Raw genomic sequence first — 19,244 nt, forward strand, 5'->3', positions numbered from 1 at the left:
ATGTTTAAAAGAGAAATATATTACAATTTTATGGTGCTAAAAAGATAAATAGTGATTGGAAAGCTGTTTAAAATATACATCATTCCTTATAAAAGTCAGTAATTTAATTTGTGCTATTTAAAATACAGATTGTGAATTCATGATGAATAATTGTTTTGTTTGCACTTAAATATCCATCCTCCATGAGCAACCTTTAAAATTTCCCTGACATTTTCGTGTTATAATTTATCTTAATACCAGTATTACAAGGCTTGATTTAAGATTGGACCAAGAGTGGACCAAGGGGTTCAAGTTGAGACTATGTCAGCCTCTCAGGACAAACTAGACATCACCTTCTCCTTCCCCTGAGGTGAGTAGCGGTCAGAGTCCATTTACAGTTAGTGACGATGACACCAGTGAAACCTATTTAGTTACTGTATTGAAGACTCACAAGTGAAATTGAAAATACTGTTGTGTGTGTGTGTAGGTGTGGCTTTCTGCCTTGATCCAGTACCCTGGTGTTGTGGATCAAGGATTTCAAGTTGAGACGTGATCAGCCTCCTAAAGAAAATTGTGAAGAAGTACGGGGTGAGACAGAAACATTAACACTTAACTTTTGTAATTCAGATCCACAGCAAATAAATCAGTTGTGTTCACACACACACCTCCTCGAATTATTTTACTTAATACTTAGGTCTTCAGTCACTTTGCCGTGTGCCTTGCAAGGACAAAAAACTTGCCTTCATCTTCTCCTGGTTTCGTGGACCAAGGGGTTCAAGTTTAGACGTGGTCAGTGTGAAGAAGCATGGAGTGAGAAACATGAAATATGCAGTGGCCTTGTAAAATCTGTAAATATGCGACCCCTACTAAAGACGAGTTGTTGAAACATTATAGGTTACGTCATATCCGCGGTGGGCAACCTCTGCTATGTCCTTATCTGGATTGTTTTTGTTTATTTAAATCATGGGGTAGCCTGAAAACACATATATCAAGCAAACACTCAACTCACTCAACAAGAGTGAGAACCTCTGAAATACTCAGTTTCTGTTGCCAGTTCTGTAATGTAGGCACATTCTCCACCGAAAAAGAGTATTTTGAACACCTTCGTCAACATTTGAAAAAGCAAGAAACTGTCACCTGTGTTTTCAAAAATTGCAATTTCAAAACTAATATCTATGGAACCTTTGCTTCGCATTGAAATCGCAAGCATACTCCCCACTCATTAGATGAGTTCAAAGACGAGGTGATAAAGAGGTATGAAACCCCTTCACAAGCAGATCAGTGCAGTGATGGAGTTAATCAGGAGGGTGAGCAGTCTGATATTGATGAGATTAGAGATGATGATGTAAGAGTACTGCCAAAGTTGATTGAAAGAAGCTTGGCTCATTTAATGTTGAAATTAGAGAGTTCCTTTCATGTACCCAACCAATGCATTGATGAGCTTGTAGAGGAGTTGCATTTTATTTCTCATTCAGCCTCTGCTCCCATCATGAAAGACATTTTACAGTCTTGCCTGAAGAGGCACAACTGTGAAATTGATGAAGTCATTGTATCTGAAATAGTGAACGACATTTGTGGTGCTAACCCTATTAATTCTGCCCTCCATGATGGTGGTCCTCTGTCCTCTGCCTTTAAAAGAAGAAAGTATTTTAACGAACACTTTTCTGTCGTTGAACCGATTGAGTATGTTCTTAGTAGAGAGAGCAGCTTCCAGTATGTCCCCATTCTAAAGTCATTGCTTCAGGTTTTTAGCAATAAAGATATACAGGACCTGATCTTGAGTGAGGCAGAAACTCAGAGAACTGTGTACAAGTCATTTCATGACGGCACCTTTTACAAAACCAATGAGCTGTTCTCAGGAAGTGACTGTACCATTGCTCTCAATCTCTACGTGGATGACTTTGAGATATGCAATCCTCTTGGTACATCCAGGAAAAAACACAAAATCACAGCTGTGTATTGGGTGTTAGCTGATGTCCCCTCATTGCTCAGATCTGAACTAAACTCAATTTTCTTAGCAATCCTGTGCAAGGCTGAGGATGTGAAGAGATTTGGTTACAGTGCTGTGTTGGAGCCACTGCTCAAAGATCTTGTGTACTTAGAGGAGGAAGGACTGTATGTTCCAGCATTGGGCAGAAGAGTCAAAGGCACAGTGTTTAGTGTGGTCGCAGACAATCTAGGTGCCCATTCTTTAGGGGGATTTGTTGAGAGCTTTTCCAGTTCATACGTGTGCAGATTTTGTCTAGGTGAAAAGTCACAGTTTCAAGATGGAGAAGTGAGAACAGGGGCATTCCCACCCAGAACGAAAGATCGACACGCACTGCATATTCAGGCTGTACAGGAGAATGATAGTTTGGTGCATTTGTATGGCGTGAACAGACAGTGTGAAATATTTTAATGTTTTGTCTGGTTATCCGCCGGATGTGTTGCATGATCTCTTTGAAGGTATAGTGCCCCTAGAAATAGCACTGTGCCTCAGAGTGTTCATTCAGAATAAATACTTCACTCTTGAAGAGCTGAACAAATGCATCAAAGAGTTCCCCTATAAATGGTCAGACAAAACCGATGCACCACAGCCTGTCTCTGTGAACTTTGCCACACGGAAAAGTGTGGGCGGCAATGCCCACGAGAACTGGACTTTGCTGCGACTCCTGCCACTGTTGTGTATTTTGCCGGTTCTCCAAAGAATCGAACTCAGTCAGGGATTTTTCTCTCAGAAGAAAAGACTTTATTTTGCGCAAAACAAAGCCGAGAGCTCCTGGCAAGAAGATCTCTCGTATGCTATTTGGTTTTTCTTTTTATACATGATATGGGGCGGTTCCACATAGTCAACAATTTTATCTTTAGTCTACACATTTCATACATCCCTAGAGGAGAGGCCTTCTGCTTGCTTTACGCAGGCCCTCAATGTATATCTGACCTTGTGTTTCTTATCAGTTTGGTACATTCCAGGGCGTAGGCAACTTTTTATTAGATTTTAATAGAATAATAACTTAAAGCAAAAAATGGCTAGATTCACATTGATTATCTACTTGATTAATTAAAACCTTACTACTTAAAATCTTCCACACATTCTCCCCTTTGAGACTTAATAAGTCTCACATTTGATTATTCTTATCCAGAGTGCTACTTCATAATCCAGTCATATTAGTTACACTACCTAGTGACTAAATAAGTCACATTGTCTTATCACCAGTGACTAGATTATGAAATTCCACTCTGAAGGATTACTGGACCAAACATCTCTCTCCTTTTTTTGATTAGGAGCGAGTAAAAGATCCAGTCTCCCTATTTCCTTCTTTAATAGTACACAATGTTAAAAGCGTGAGCGTGCAATTGGTTCAGCACTTGCCTGTGGTTATCACAGTTATGTATAAACGACATAAAATACATTACATCAATAATTGAATCTCACAAGATTATACAAATTGATCTTCCGCTCAGATACCTTATGTATCATAGAGAGCCTCCCTGGGCCAAAGTTCAACTGGCACTTATATCCAAGTTATGGTTCACCCTTAGACATCTTCAGCATCCTCAGAGTCAATAGAACTATCGTCAAAAGTTTGCTCATTCAAGTTCAGTTTGTTTAGCCATCCTTTATAATATTCCTCCAGACTCTTTTCAATGATCCTTTGTTGATTATTTGGGACTTTTATCACTCCCATTTGCTTAACAGTAGCATTGATGATTAATGATCTTAATAAAGGTAATACACAGCAAAATAATAATCCTCCTATTAATATGGCAACTCCTAAAAACATTCCTAGTTTAACAAACCATGCTCCCCATGCTCCAAATTTCACATCAAACCAATCCCAAATGTGTTGGTCTCTTCCGGCATTTGTTGTAATTTCATTTCTTAATTTTTTAATTTTTGTCATAACTTCACTGAAAGCTCCTCCAGGGGCGGTGTTATTTGGGATGAATGTACAACATTGATCTCCAAACATAACACAAACTCCTCCCTTGTCTGCCAAGAGCCAATTAAGAGCCTGTCTATTTTGCCATGTCATTTTACTTGTTGCATGCACTTGGTCACCTAATAAGGTTAAGGCCTCATCAGTATAATTAATGAATCTTTGTTGATTATAATAGATATAATTAATCCACTCTGTATTTTTGTTTGGTGTGATCCAAACCAGGATTGACTCAAAACCTCCTTTTATTTCATTTCTTGCCTTGAATTTATTAGGAATTCCTCTTGGCTGTCCAATTGAGTCTAAATATACTTCGGGGTCTGGCTCGTATCCTCTTTTAATTCTATTGTCTTCCTTGTTTGTGCTCTGTTCTGTTCCCCATTGTGCCATGCTAACTTCTTGAAGTAATCGTACTCTTACACATATACCTTTCCATCCAACTGGTAAAGAAGGCAATAATATTTCACCTCCACAGATCCAAAAGAAATCTGCTATTACTAATGATTGATCCACATAAATTTCTATTGGAGGTAAGGCTATAGTTTGATTTTCACATTTTTCAGGTGATATCTTACTTCCTTTAGTTGTTCCGAATGCTAAAAGTTCTGGAGCTCTAGAAGGCACTCCTGATTTCCAAGAATTTTTCTTATCTATATACCAAATAATAGCACATCTTCCTTTGAATTTACCCACATCTTGGGTTCCTTTTGGTTTATGGAAACACTCATATTCTTGTTTATAATCTATGCTATACCATTTTGGAATCTCTACTTTTTGTTTTTCAATTTTTATACTTTGACCGATATCTGAATACTGACACCAGGATCCCCAGAGTGGTCTGAAGAAATAATCTGTTAATTTAGGATTTCCTAAAAATCCAAGGCATTCAGCAATACAATATGGCCTGGTAAAATCTGTTAAATGACAAAAGTTTCTCCCAAATTGGGCACATTTTCGGTAGTTATATGGATTTGGTATGGCTATTACTTTGTTTAACGGAGATTTGGAGCACAGCAAGCAATTTTCTTTTCCTGTTTCTTTAGCTGTAAAGGCTGCCCATTTATACCATTCATTATTTTGGGCTGTATCCCATAATGCATCAATTTGATTAACGTCTTCATCACCTTGAACATCATAATCAATGTCTCTACGATTTTTGATTAGCATTGGTTCTGTTGAGTTGATCACATTGTCACTTTTGTTCAAAGGTTGTAAAGTCAATTGAAGGGAAGTCAGGTTGCTTTCTATCGGTTGAGTTAGAGTCTGCATTATGAGATTCATTAGGCATAGGATGGTCTTCAGACAGGTTGTCAGATTTATTCTCTGTCCTCTCCAGTTTGTCTGACAGGAGGAAAGAGCTCTCGTCAGTTTGCACTTCATCCTGTGTCTCTGATTCTTCCTCATTGCTCTCTCCTGCATTGTCTGGTTGTCTGTTTTCCTTTCTTTCTGCCTTTCCTGTGGGAACTCTAGTACAGTGGTTTAGATGATACCAGGTTGTGCTTCCCTCCACTTGGACTGCTGTTGGAGTAGCTCTCACCACTGTGTAGGGTCCTTCTCTCCTGGGCTCATTCCACTTTCTCCGGAATACCCTCAGATAAACTTGGTCCCCTGGAACAACTGGACAGGCAGTCTCTGATCCCTCACTGGGCTCTTTTCTTTTTTCCTGTAAATAGATAGCTTTATGTATGGCAGTTAGTTTCTTCATTTAAGAGCGAAGTTCCATTTGTAATTGTTCTAGAGGCGGTCCTTTATAGGGACCTCTACAATATGGCACAGGCATGGGTCGACCCGTAAGCATTTCATGCGGTGTTAAGTGCGTGTTCCTGTTAGTTTGCATGCGATAGCTCATTAGTGCGAGCGGTAATGCATCAATCCAATTAAGTTTAGTACTTTCACATATTTTGTTTATTTTGGCCTTGATAACTCCATTAACCCTCTCCACTATCCCTTGTGACTGAGGTCTATAAACGCATCCTAATCTCTGTTTTATTCTTAATTGTTGCAACACTTGTTTCACAGTTTTTTGTATGAATGCTGACCCATTATCTGAACTTATTTCTGATGGAATTCCAAATCTAGGAATTACCTCTCTTGTTAGAAATTTAATTACAGTTCCTGCTCCTAGATCCGCGGATGGTACCGCTTCCACCCATCTGCTAAACCTGTCTATGATAACAAGCATGTATCTTTTGCCTTGTACACGCTTTATCATATCCACATAATCACATACAAGATGTTTAAAGGGGCCTTCAGGTGTTGGAATATGGCCTATTGGTGTCACCATGCCTTTTCTTACATTGTATTTAGCACATACTTCACATGTGGACAAAAATTCATCCACCATTGCATATAAATAAGGAGACCAATATCCTTGCTGTTTAATTTTTCTTACTACTTCTCCCCTTGCACAATGGTCAAAACCATGTGCATCTGTAATAAGAATATTCAACAGTGAAGTAGGTGCAACAATGTGTCCTTCATGTGTACGCCAGATTTCCTGTGAGTCTTTTTTAGCTCCCCTTTGTTGCCACATTGATTGTTCATAGGGGCCTGCTTGTTGTTGTATTCGAATAATGTCATCCAATTGAGGATGAGGTTCGATAAGTACAACAGGTGCTAATACTGCTACTTGACACCCTGAAGCTTTTTTAGCTTCTAAATCTGCTGCATTATTTCCTTTGATGACATAGTCATTTCCCTTCTTGTGTGCTTGACATTTGATTATTGCTAGTCGTTTTGGTAGCATCATAGCAGAAATCAATTGCCCTATTTGTTCACTATGTGTGATGGGAGTCCCATCACTTTTTTTGAAACCTCTTTGTTTCCACACTGCTCCGATTAGATGACATACACCATGAGCATACGCTGAATCTGTAAAAATGTTAGCAGTTTGTCCTTTTGCTAACTGACATGCAGTTGTGAGAGCTTTTAATTCTGCTAATTGAGCAGAGCAAGGCTGTACACAATGTTGTGATATTACAGATTCAAATTCTTTTTTGTTCTTCTTCACTACTGAATATCCTGTATGATTTCCTTCGTGATCCCTAAAGCTAGAACCATCTACAAAGTAAGTTACTTCTGCTTCAGTAATAGGTGTTGATTCTAGATCTGGTCGTAATCTAGTAAATGCCAAGGACTCATTCACACACTCATGAGGTTCTCCTTCGAAAGCCAAAGGAATTAATTCAGCTGGATTAACTGTATGGCATCTTTTAATGGTAACATCTGGGTATGTGAGTAAGGAGGAATATGCTAGAATTCGAGCTTGTGTTAGAACAAATTTCCCTTGTTCTATTAATTCCACAACTTTGTGATGGGTATATATTGTTACTGGATAACCCATAGTTATTGTGGATGCTTTTTCATAGGCATAATACACTGCAGCTAAACCCTGTTGGTAACATGGTGGGTATCCCTGGGCTACATTGTCTAACTTTGTGCTGTAGTATGCTATAGGCTGTTTTTTCCTCCCACTACAGGTCTCTTGCATTAATACAGCTGATGCATAACCGTCAACTCTATTTGCCACATATAGATGAAACATTTTATCATATTCTGCCATTCCCAGGGCAGGGGCCTGTTGTAATTCTTTTTTTATTGATTCAAATGCTAGTAAGGCATCTGTGTTCCATTTTAATGGATTTCTTAAATGTTGTAATCCTGCTTGTTTCATCATTTCTCTCAAAGGCCCTGTCTTTACTGCATAGTCTTCTATTCAATCGGCACTAAAGCCCGTCATTCCTAGAAAAGTCATCATTTGTCCTACTGTTTGAGGTAAAGGTGTTTTACTTATACCTTCTAACTGAGCTGGAGCTATAGCTCGTGTACCAAATGCAATTAATCTTCCCAAGTATTCCACTTGAGGCTGGCAATACTGCAATTTGTTTTTAGACACCTTGTGTCCTCCTTCTGCTAATTTTGTCAACACCTTAATTGAGTCTTTGTGACATTGTTCTAGTGAGGTAGAACAGATAATTAAATCATCCATGTATTGTAATAGTGTACCGTCTATTACAAGGTCTTCTAAATCAGCCTTCAGAATCTTGTTGAATATATGTGGTGAATGTTTATATCCCTGAGGAAGTCTAGAATATGTATATTGCTTATTTGCATGTGTAAATGCAAATAAATATTTACTCTCTTCTGCAAGCGGTACACTGAAGTATGCAGAGCAAAGATCAATTACAGTAAAGTATTTGGCATCAGGAGGGACATTTGTCAGTAAAGTGTGCGGATTTGGTACCTCAGCTGGCATATCTTCCGTTATTTCATTTATTGTTCGTAAATCATGAACAAGTCTCCATCTGGTTTTGTCTGATTTGATTACAGGCATAATTGGAGTGTTACAGTAACTAGTAGTTTCTATCAATACCCCTGCCTTCACTAAGCCTTCAATCGTGTCCTTTATTCCTGCTTCCGCATCTGCTCGTAAAGGATATTGTGCTTTTCTAGGCAGACGTGCATTTGGCTTAAGTTTAACTTTTACTGGATTTGCTGATTTTATTAATCCAATATCTGTGTCATGTTGAGACCATAGTTCAGTTGGTACCTGACACTCCATTTCCTTAAATAATTCAGTCTCATTTGTGTTTATTAAATCAGATGCTGTAGTCATCTGTGTTACTTTCTTATGGCTGATAACTACTTCCTGTGGAATTCCCAGCAAACTGGTTGCACACAGAATTTTGATGTAATTTTTGTCAGCTGAATGAAAAATCAATGGGTTTTCTGTTGATTCCCATTTGCTTTGTTCTGCCCTTTTCATCATTGGTCCTAAATCTTTTGCTTCCCAATTTCTTCCTACATATACTGCAATATGCGGGACAGAGTTATTTACATTGAACCATTTTTTGACGAATTCACTTTCTGGTATGTTTAAAGCTGCTCCCTCCTTCCCTATGATGATGTACTGGGAGACTATCTCAATCTGCTGTCCTTTTGTTTCTTTTTGCCATTTTTGTTCTATATCTTCATCCCTTTCTTGGTCATACATCATTGTGCAATGAAATTCAGACTTTGATAGCTGTGCTTCAGGTATCTGTGCTTCAATAAATTTTCCCCATTTATTGATTGTCTGTCTCACATCTTGTTCTATCTGTCCTATCCAAAAAACATATGCTTTTGGCTCTGCAACCATCATTTGTTTTTCTGTTCCTATTGAATCAATATATATCCCTTCTGAAGAACACCAAATTTGTAGTCCTAATTTACATAATGCATCTCTTCCTAACAAATTAATAGGAGTTTGATTTGATACCAGAATGGGCATTGTTATACTTTGTGTTATACTTTCACTTTGTGATCTTTTGTTTGTAGACACACTGGAGCTGTTATTGGAATCAATTGCATTTTTCCCGAGAATCCTATTGTCTTTGCAAATTTTCCCGACAAGGGGAGATGTGAAGCATATTTCAAATTAATGCACGTTAAATTTGCCCCCGTATCTACCAAAAATGGAAATGGTTCTCCCTCTATTTTAATCTGCATAATAGGCTCTTGATCAGCTTTTGTTGATAAAATTGGAAGCTGACTCTCCCCTTTAGGATTCTCTGGGCACCCCTAATAGCCTGGATTGGGACCTCCCCAAGGGTTTACTGGGCCCTGCACTGGACTCCGAGTAGGCTGTTGCCAGCTCATCTCCCTTCTACCCTGAGGTTGCTGTGGCCATTGTTGAGTTGGACAGTCAGCTTTGATGTGTCCGGGCTGTCCACAGCCCCAGCACAATGGGGGAGGCCTGTTTCTGCCTCTGCCTCTACCTCTTTGCTGTATGGGGTTTTTTCTCCATCCCATTTGTCCTGGCTGTTGAGTATAAACATTTATTATGGGCACAGAGTTCAAGTGTTCATTTGGAGGGACTGCTGTAAATGGGCTTGACTGAATTGTAGGTTGTGGAGCAATTGCTGGAGGCATTAGAGTCATTTGTTCTGCTGTTGCATTTGTTACTGAAGCTTGAATATTTTTCTTATTTTTCTTTGTGAGTTCTTCAAGCTGTAATTGAGTTAGTTTACGTTGTAACTCTTTCTCTTGACTTTTAAGTTTTAGTTCATTTTTTCTTTGCTGTTCCACTGCATGAGACACATGGTCACAAAACTCTTTGTGTGTTTTAGAAGTTAAACCGACCACATCCTCCAGCTTGCTTTTTACCGCTGGCGGCATAGCATCAATCACAGCTTGTCTAAACAATGTTGACATTAATGGGTCTCCCTCGGGATCCCCCTCAGTCTCTTGTTTCCACCTTTTCAGTTGATTTTGTACATAAGTGGTTGGATTCTCTGAATCTCCAATTCCTTCTCCCTTCAGTGATTTAGGATTCAGTCTGATTGGATACTCCGCACGCAATGCCTGCCATACTGCTGGGCGGAATGCATCAAAAACAATCCCATCCATATTGTGAGAGTTCACTGCTCTGTTTAGAGTCGTTGTAAGAAGAATTTCATCCATCTTTGTCCCTCCAATAATTTTAGCCAGCAGAGCTTTAACATCTCCCACTGCCAATAGCTTTCCCATTGTTTCCTCTTCAAACACTTTAATGAATTTCCCTGCACCCTCATGAATATCAGGAAGGCGAGTGACAAGCCCCTCGAGGTCCTGTGAAGCCCAGGGGACATACTGTCCTTGCTCACCCTTGATTAAAATTGGGAGCTGTGCGGCCAGTGGTCTAAGTGTCCCTTTATCTCTGCCCTGTTCCCATTTACCGTTCTCAAATAACTCCTCTGCCTGATTCTCATCCTCACTACCATAGAACAACTTACTCTTTCCTCTTTCCAATCTATTTACCTCTCTGATCTTTTTTCCTGATTCTCTAATTTTCTCTTCCATTTCTTCTTCCAAAGCTTGTGCTTGTGCTACAATATCTCTATCTTTCCTTCTCTTTCTTTCTAATCCTTCCTCAAACCAGGTTTTATCCTCCTGACTTGCTTTCATTTTTTCTAATGCTGTACGTGCTTGTCTGTAACAGTCAAGTTGCAAACTTTCTGCACTTTCCTTTCTGGGTTGCCTCTGTGTTTTTACAGCTGGCTTATCTTCCTCATCCATGTCTAACTGCCCTTCTAACTCTAGTTCTCCTGTTACCTCCATGGTTCCCTTGAGTATTGGGAATTCTCCTGCTAAAGGCAGATAAGGAGGGGGCTCTGCATATATCTTTTCTTTTCTCATGTTATCTTTCTCTGCCTCCTTCAGGACTTTCCTAGCCTGTTTTATACTCTTCAACATATCCTCACCTTCTTTTTTAAACAGCGCAAGTACTTCTTTCTCTTTTTCCCTTTTTGTTTCTCTTTTTTCTTTTTTCATATTGATGCTTTTAATTTTATAGTTTTTTTATCAGAGTTTCCATTTCCTCACACAATGCCACATCAAATGTCCCTTCCTTTGGCCATTTTGTCGTCATATTTTTTGTTCTCTTCTGCCATTTCTTTGAGATTTTGTTTATTTGCTCTTTACACAGTGGATTTTTTAATCCAATGATTTCCACTGGGGTGGCTGCCATATCTTTATCTATTTTATTACCACCAAAAATCAACTTTTTAGTTTTGTATAGTAACTTGGTTACAATCTCTTCTTTTCCTCTCACTGAATTTAACTATTTTTAACCATTTCCCCCTCCATTTTATTCTTTATTTTGTGTCATACCTTTTTGAATTTAGTTTCTTATTGTCTCATGCGTTTACACTTTTTTAATTTTTATTATTATTTAACTGTCTATTTTATTTACTCTATTTTATTATCACTTTTTAGATAACTATTTCAAACAATAATTCTTTTATTTTTATTTTTACTTCTCTTTCCTTTTTTGTCCACCCGTGTATTAAAACTTTAATGTGGAAACTTCCTCCCTTGCTCTCACTCCCACTGTACTGGGCTCAGAAAATTTTCTCCCCTTTCACACGGACATCCAAAATGTAAAACTCTATTATAGATCTCGGTTCAAACTTTATTGATACTATTTTCCTAAGCCCATTCACACTTGCTACACTCTTTATTGAGCCAGAGTGCTTATGCTTGCATACTTTTTCCCTTTATCTAAGGGATAATCAGTCATTAATTGTCCTTTTATTATCAAGGCTCATCATACATTCATCCCTCTCAAGTGGATATGGGTTGAGTCCAATTCTGCCAGTTCACACTTAAGTGAAGGTCCTGGAACGGTGCTCAACCCTTACCCACCCAATACGGAATTTATTTGTTCATACATTCATCACCATTCACAAATTCATTTGTCCGGACACAAATACATCCACACAACAAAACACAGCTCTTCCTAGAGCTCCTTAAGGGCCCACCTATTTCTGTCCTTCGAGAATTTCACCTATATTTTCTCAAAGCGGTATCCGTGGGACTTTTCCTCGCGATTCCTTAATCTGCTTATCCGTTTATCACTGTCCTACTTGGTACAGCTATCCAATAAACACAGATTATACAATGTCTTTTTGCCTACACCATTTTTGTTTTAAATCTAGGTTACCTTACAAGGCTTTCCTATTAATAAACCAAATATGTGCATGCAGTTATTTCTTCTGGAGTAAAACCCCTTTTTCAATTTGGATATCCTATTTTTTCTAAATTTGGAAGAGTAGATTTTAAGTGTCCTTACCACTCAGAACTGACCTCAACCAACACAAACGAATTTTATAAGCAAAAATGCTTACCTTGTTTTATGGTGGCCACCCGGTTGTGTTGATCATCGGTCAGCTCAAAAGCGGTTGTCCACTCTGCCACTCTTGTCCAGTCCCATCTGGGGTGCCAAATATGTTGTGTATTTTGCCGGTTCTCCAAAGAATCGAACTCAGTCAGGGATTTTTCTCTCAGAAGAAAAGACTTTATTTTGCGCAAAACAAAGCCGAGAGCTCCTGGCAAGAAGATCTCTCGTATGCTATTTGGTTTTTCTTTTTATACATGATATGGGGCGGTTCCACATAGTCAACAATTTTATCTTTAGTCTACACATTTCATACATCCCTAGAGGAGAGGCCTTCTGCTTGCTTTACGCAGGCCCTCAATGTATATCTGACCCTGTGTTTCTTATCAGTTTGGTACATTCCAGGGCGTAGGCAACTTTTTATTAGATTTTAATAGAATAATAACTTAAAGCAAAAAATGTTTAGATTCACATTGATTATCTACTTGATTAATTAAAACCTTACTACTTAAAATCTTCCACACCACTCATGGTTGGATCGAAAATCCCTGAAGGTGACCCAGCATGGGAAGTGCTTCTTGTGCTCAGAGACATTGTTGAGCTTGTTGTTAGCCAAGTCTACACAGAGAAGACCATTTGCTTCCTGGATAGTAAGATATCTGAGCATAAACACAGGTTTCTCATGGTTTTCCCAGAGCAACACCTCATCCCAAAACACCATTTCCTGGAACATTATCCAGAACTGATCAGGGCTCATGGTCCTCTGGTGTCACTCTGGACAATGCGGTTTGAGGCAAAGCACAGCTTTTTTAAGCGTGTTGTCAGACATACTCGTAGCTTTAGAAATATTCTGCTGTCACTTGCCATGAAGCATCAGTTGTTGCTTGCTTATAACCAACATGATTCCAGAGCTGTCAGACCTCTACTACAGGCTACAACACTGTCTACAGTGGATGTTAGTGTGCTGAGAGAGGATATTCAAGAAGCACTGCAGGATAAGTTTCCTGGTGAGACATTTGTCCAGATAGCCAAAAGTGTGTGTTACAGGAGCACCAAGTACACCAGTGGAATGATCTTGGCTTATGGTTCCACTGGTGGTCTGCCAGATTTTGGGGAGTTGATCCAAATTGTGGTTGTGAAGGGCAGCATTGGATTCATTGTGAAAGGTCTGACTGCTTGGTCAGTTGAGCATTTGAGGAGCTATGTGCTTGAGAAAAATGGTCCTGTGAAAGTCATAGAGCCAGCTGAGCTATCAGACATGTTCCCCTTAATATCTTACTTCTGTGGTGGAACAAACATTATGACTCTGAAGCGCAGCATTTATGTTCCATAGATGGTGCCCATACTTTTTGGAGATTTTCAGATGAAATGATACAAATTTGCATATCACAGTCTTCCTACTTTGTTCAGACTTGGCATATACAGTAAATGTGTTCCTGATTTCCATACCTAGAGGTCAAATGTAATATGCTCTTAACATTATTCACCATTTACCTGTGACAAAAAATTAATGAAACATGTAAAACATTCTGTGTACAGGATGCATAATGTCAAAACCGGCTCAACTCCGAGTGATCCTTGCAGATCATGATGTCCGTAAAGTTGTACTACCATCTGGAATCCCTGAGACAGTGGATGACCTTCACTCAGTCATTCGTGACACATTTTACATTGCCAGAGACTTCAGTCTTCACTATAAAGATGTTGATTTTGATGAGTTTTTCTCCCTTTATTCTACAACTGACCTCAAGGATAAGGACACAATCAAGGTTGTGTTTCTCCAGGACCAGGAGCCTGCAATAACTTTAAACTTAACTGATGTGACCAACACTGATGTGACCAACATGACTGATCAGCCTTGTGAGGAGCACTATGTTGATGACACCGCATCTGTGTCAACCGATGACACACTGATTCTCTCATCTGAAGATAGTCCAGGCCACCGTTCCAAGCGCTGGCCTGCTCAGTTTTCAATTCCCAGCTTTTCTGGCCTCACAGAGATCCAAATTCAGTCAGCCAATGAGCGCTTCAAAAAATATGGGACTCTTCTCACTACAAAAGATTTAATTCCACTACTCCCAGACATCCTTGGAAAACTAGCGGAGGCTATTTATGAGTACACTGCTTATCCATCTAGTCTGCAGATCGGTGAGGTTGCAGAGGCCCTCACTCAAAAGCATCCCTGCCTCAAAGAACCAGGTTCCTTTAATGGGTCCTATGGATGGGCGCAGCGCCTGAAATATAAGATGAACAATTTCAGAAGCAAATTTCGAGGTCTTGGCTGCCCTGAAGTTAAGGTGAACTCACTCAAGAGAAAACAAACATATGACCAGTATCCGGCAAAGAATCTGAAAAAACCAAAGAAGGCTGAGGTGAACTACCTACCCCCTCATGCTCAAGGTGAATCTACTGCAAGTTTGGAAAAAGAGAGAGTGGAGCTCCTAAGTGAAATGATGAAAAGGGACAACTCAAAGGTGGTAGCTCAGAAAATGGCCAAGACGTTCAGCCTTCGTCGGGAGGAAATAGTGAAAGAGGTCCCTGCCATCAGTGACTGCATGAAGCGCTGGCCTGCACTTTTTACTGAAGCACAGGTGAGATTATAAAATGTTTATTAAACCATTATTTTTTTTACTGTGGGTTGATACAATGTGGCTACATGTTCACAATTTGAAATAAAATAAATAAATGTAAAAATATAGAAATAGCCTTTTTCATTTCCAAAATTTACTTATATTTATACTCTTATTTATTTATACTTATGTCATGTTTGGTCCTTCATACTGGTGTGCCCTGTAGATAAGTGAAGAATTCAAGAGGATAACAACAGTTAGCCTTGAATCAACCTTTCTGGCCAAGCTTGACCAATGCACCCCAAAATTGATGGCCTTGACTCAATCAAAAGGAGGAGCTGCAGGCCTGAAGATAAGGCACATTAAGGACATGCTTCTTGAGGTATAATGACTAACTTTATTATGAATAGACCTTTTTTTTTACATATATGTTTCTGCCACACTGTTTCATGTCAATTGTCAAAATGGCTGCTATGAACAAGGTCAATTGCATATTTGCACAATTGCTGGCAGATTCAGGATTGACTGGGAGAGGAATAGGGTGCACATGTGGGTGCGCAGATCAAAATGTATAAAACATAGCCCAACCAAATTAGAAACATCTATAGACGAGACTTGTGGCTACATTTTGACGTTTGAATGGAGTCTGTAGCTAAAAGTATGCATAAATAATGTATATATTTTGAAAAGCCCAAAAAATTGTATAATAAAAAAAGAAACAATAAGAAACGATACAGTAACAATAGGGTCCTTGCCTCCAGGCAAGGGCTGGAGTCCTCTCCCTCTTACCTTTCAGCTCGGTCCCTAACTAACACATTTTTTTTTTAAAATTGTCATGATTTGGGTTACACTTGCATCTGATTTTTGTTGAACACCTTATCTCTTTTTTCCATGAATCAGGACAACACAGTTGAAAGGCGGAGAGAAATTGCCATTCGCTGCCTCATAGTCTATCTTGGAGAGAAGGAGGAGGACCTTTTCAAACAGTATCGTGTAAGTAATTGAGTATACTTTTTAATTTTTACTTTTTTTTAACTGCATTTCTCTGTAGCCTTCCCATGTGAAGATATGGCCGTTTCAATCCCGTGCACCAGCCTCCTGTGGGCTAGGCTTTAAAGTACTTGGTCACCCTGCATTCCCTTATGCACGTCACCCTGAAGAGCTTGAGCCATGTATTTTATACATCCTAACATCTTTTAATTTCTTCTGCAAGGATGTGGAGGAGCTCGACGCAGACCTTGCGATGCAAGTGATGAAGATTGCCATCATCGGTGATGGGCGTGCAACCATCGTAGTAGAGGGAACCAAGATCCTGCAGGGGATTGATGTCGCCAGATCCTGTGCTTTGCTGATGGGGGTAATCTATGCTCTTAACCTTAGCTATCCCAAGCAGTTGAAATTTACCTTTGAGGCATTCCAGAAGCTCTGCCTTGAGCTCGATGGACAAAAAGCCAGCTCTAAAGTAATGAATCTCAAGTATGGTATTTTCTAGAGCGGACTTGATTGACCTTGCATGAGGGAGAAGCTCACATCACACACACGCACACACACACATGCAAACACACGTGTTCTTTTGTTTCTGTCATAGTATGAATACCTACTGAGTGAAGTCCAAATCAGTAAAAGTTATCAGTATAGAAAAGGATGACCTCTGTTCTCTGAGGGTGTTAGTGTATTTTGAACTTTATATACAGTGCCTTCTTTTGTTGGATATTTCTCCTGGAGTTAGTCAGGAGTTTGAGCAGTCTGATATTGATGAGAGAAGAGATGATGATGTAAGTGCTGCCAAAGTTAATTGAAAGAAGCTTTGCTCATTTGATGTTGAAATTAGTGCCTTGAATGTACAGCCACCTGTAATTTTTTTTTTGATCATTTTCATGTGTACAAGTCAAAGGATGGTGATTCATGCACAGGGTTTTACTTAATTTTATAACACCGTTTCTCCTCATAAAGCTTCTGGGTACATGTTTTGTGTCTTAGGAGAATGCAGCCTACAAATGCTGCTGTTTGCACTTTCAAGGATTTAGTGCTACTGTTAATGTTAAAAAATGGTTCGAATTAATATGAATATTACTGTCTGAATTTCTGTTCTTTTTGAGCACCCTTAGCTGCTGTCCGGTTGCTACGTTTTGATACCCCCCTCATGCCTCTAAATAAATCTATCAACCTTTCGGAATGTGTTTGTCATATTCTTGCTGTTTTCCATCAGGCACCCTCAAACAAACAAACACACAAACCATCCTTACCTTCCTCAGATTGTGTTGTAATCATTTGATTTGAACTGCTTCTTGCTTCTTAAAGACAGCAAGGCTCTGTAGCTACACCTAATTTCTGGGGGATTCCTAAAGGTTGGCTAAATAATTTTTCTCACGGTCATGACAGAAGAGCAGAAACAGCACATGGTAAGCTTGAATATCATTTGGGGGAAAAAAAATGGTGTCTGTCTATATTTAAAAAATTGCCTCCTGGAAAACACAGGAAAATGTCTTTATTATAGGACAGGGCTCAACTTAATTATTAAGCTCATGTTACTTAGAAATGTGTTTTATTGTGGCCAAAAAACTTCTTCACATAACTTAAAACATTATGTTGGATCAACTTAATTACTAGCGTTCACGTTACTTAAAAATGTGTTTTATTGTGGCCTAAAAACTTCTTCACCTAACTTAAAACATTATGTTGGATCAACTTAATTACTAGCATTCATGTTGAAAATTATTAAGTTCATGTTACTTAAAAATGCGTTTTTATTGTGGCCTAAAAGGTTAATTCACCATACTCAAAACATCGCTTTGAATTAATGTAATTCTGCCAGTAGTCTTAACATAAAAATTCTAGTGGAAAACGTTAACATATTTTTTTTTGTTGACCCAATGTTTTATTTTTTAGAGTGTGGGAAGGCCCAATCGGAGTATGAGTGACACACAGCATGAGCTGACGGCACAGCAAACACACACATATCGCTGGGAGAGCCTGTTTATTATCAGATCGTGTAAATCCATGGAAAATGAATAGAAATGACGATTCTGTCTGAAGAAATATGAAGTAAACATCAGTAAATATATCCACATATCTCCCCAGATATGCATCTTTGGTCTATAAATCCTTATTGACGCTGTTCATTGAGTCTATGTGAACACAAATAAACCGCTGCTGACGTTACTGAATATGAGTGAGTGGTGAATTTCTATTCAAAATGTGGCATAATACGGATTTATTATTTTGCACTCCTGACATAAATCACTACATATCTGTCACTGCAACAATGTTTTATCACAATATTGATCAAATATCGAAGCTAGAGTCTTTAAACTTTCAATTGATGCACAGTTTGTCCAGATCAAGTAAGACAGTGATGTTTAACGTGCTGTGAAAGTGAAACAATAATAAACTGGGGCCGTCGGCAATGTTTGCACGTAAAGGGGTTAATTGAACTCATTTATGACTCCTGGTCTTCAAAACACCTGGTCCTGGTCCTTTTAACTGTAAATTCCCCTAACACCCTCTCCTGCTGCCAACTCATCTCCGCCATCCGGATCCTTCACTCACCTGCACCATCCTGGACTGTGTATTCCCTTCAGTGTCATCTGTGTCTCTTATTGTCGTCTTATATCATGGTTCTCATTAAACTGTATTAACTCACACTTGCTTCCTGCCACTCCTTTCACCCCATCGTTACAGAACGCTCTCACCAACATGGAAGCAGCGAGCACCACTTCACTCTCAGAATTCATCCACCACAGCATCAACCGCATGGAACAGCAGAAGGAGAGCATTGTGAACATCAGACACGCGATCCAAGCGCTGGTGACACAGGTGTCCGAGCTCACCCAGCCGATCCATCAGCTCAGCTCTCCCGCTGCGCCCACCGCACCACCTACGCCGCCCATCCCTGGGAGATCTCCCAGAACCGCTTCCGGCCAGAGCCTCGACTTTCGGCGCCAGAGAGTTACTCCGGTGAGCCTAACTTTTGCAAGACTTTCCTTAACAAATGTTCCAAGTATTTTGCATTACAGCCCCGCACCTTTGCGACAGAAGAGTCCAAGGTTGCATTTGCGCTTACTCTACTCTCTGGCCTTATGGGGGATGGCGGTGTGGGAGAATCGACATCCGTGCTGCACCTCATTCAACGCCCTCTCC

At 39.4% G+C, this 19,244-nt stretch overlaps 1 protein-coding gene across 4 annotated transcripts; it reads left to right on the forward strand.

Annotated features, from left to right (window-relative positions):
* The first annotated feature begins 302 nt into the window (after positions 1-302).
* Positions 303-17,275, forward strand: LOC113067227 (sterile alpha motif domain-containing protein 3-like). 4 transcript variants are annotated; one of them, XM_026239548.1, is made up of 7 exons: positions 303-349; positions 467-567; positions 674-789; positions 14,074-15,125; positions 15,331-15,486; positions 16,005-16,097; positions 16,318-17,275. In XM_026239548.1, the coding sequence occupies exons 4-7, from the start codon at positions 14,082-14,084 to the stop codon at positions 16,594-16,596; spliced, it is 1,572 nt and encodes a 523-aa protein (XP_026095333.1). In that variant the 5' UTR covers positions 303-349; positions 467-567; positions 674-789; positions 14,074-14,081; the 3' UTR covers positions 16,597-17,275. The 4 variants fall into 4 exon arrangements, with proteins under 4 accessions (XP_026095333.1, XP_026095332.1, XP_026095335.1 ...); XM_026239547.1 differs by having other exon boundaries at positions 674-768; XM_026239550.1 differs by lacking the exon at positions 15,331-15,486 and having other exon boundaries at positions 674-768.
* Positions 17,276-19,244: the final 1,969 nt, after the last annotated feature.

The sequence above is a fragment of the Carassius auratus genome, chromosome 50 (assembly GCF_003368295.1).
Source record: "Carassius auratus strain Wakin chromosome 50, ASM336829v1, whole genome shotgun sequence".
Lineage (NCBI taxonomy): Eukaryota > Metazoa > Chordata > Actinopteri > Cypriniformes > Cyprinidae > Carassius > Carassius auratus.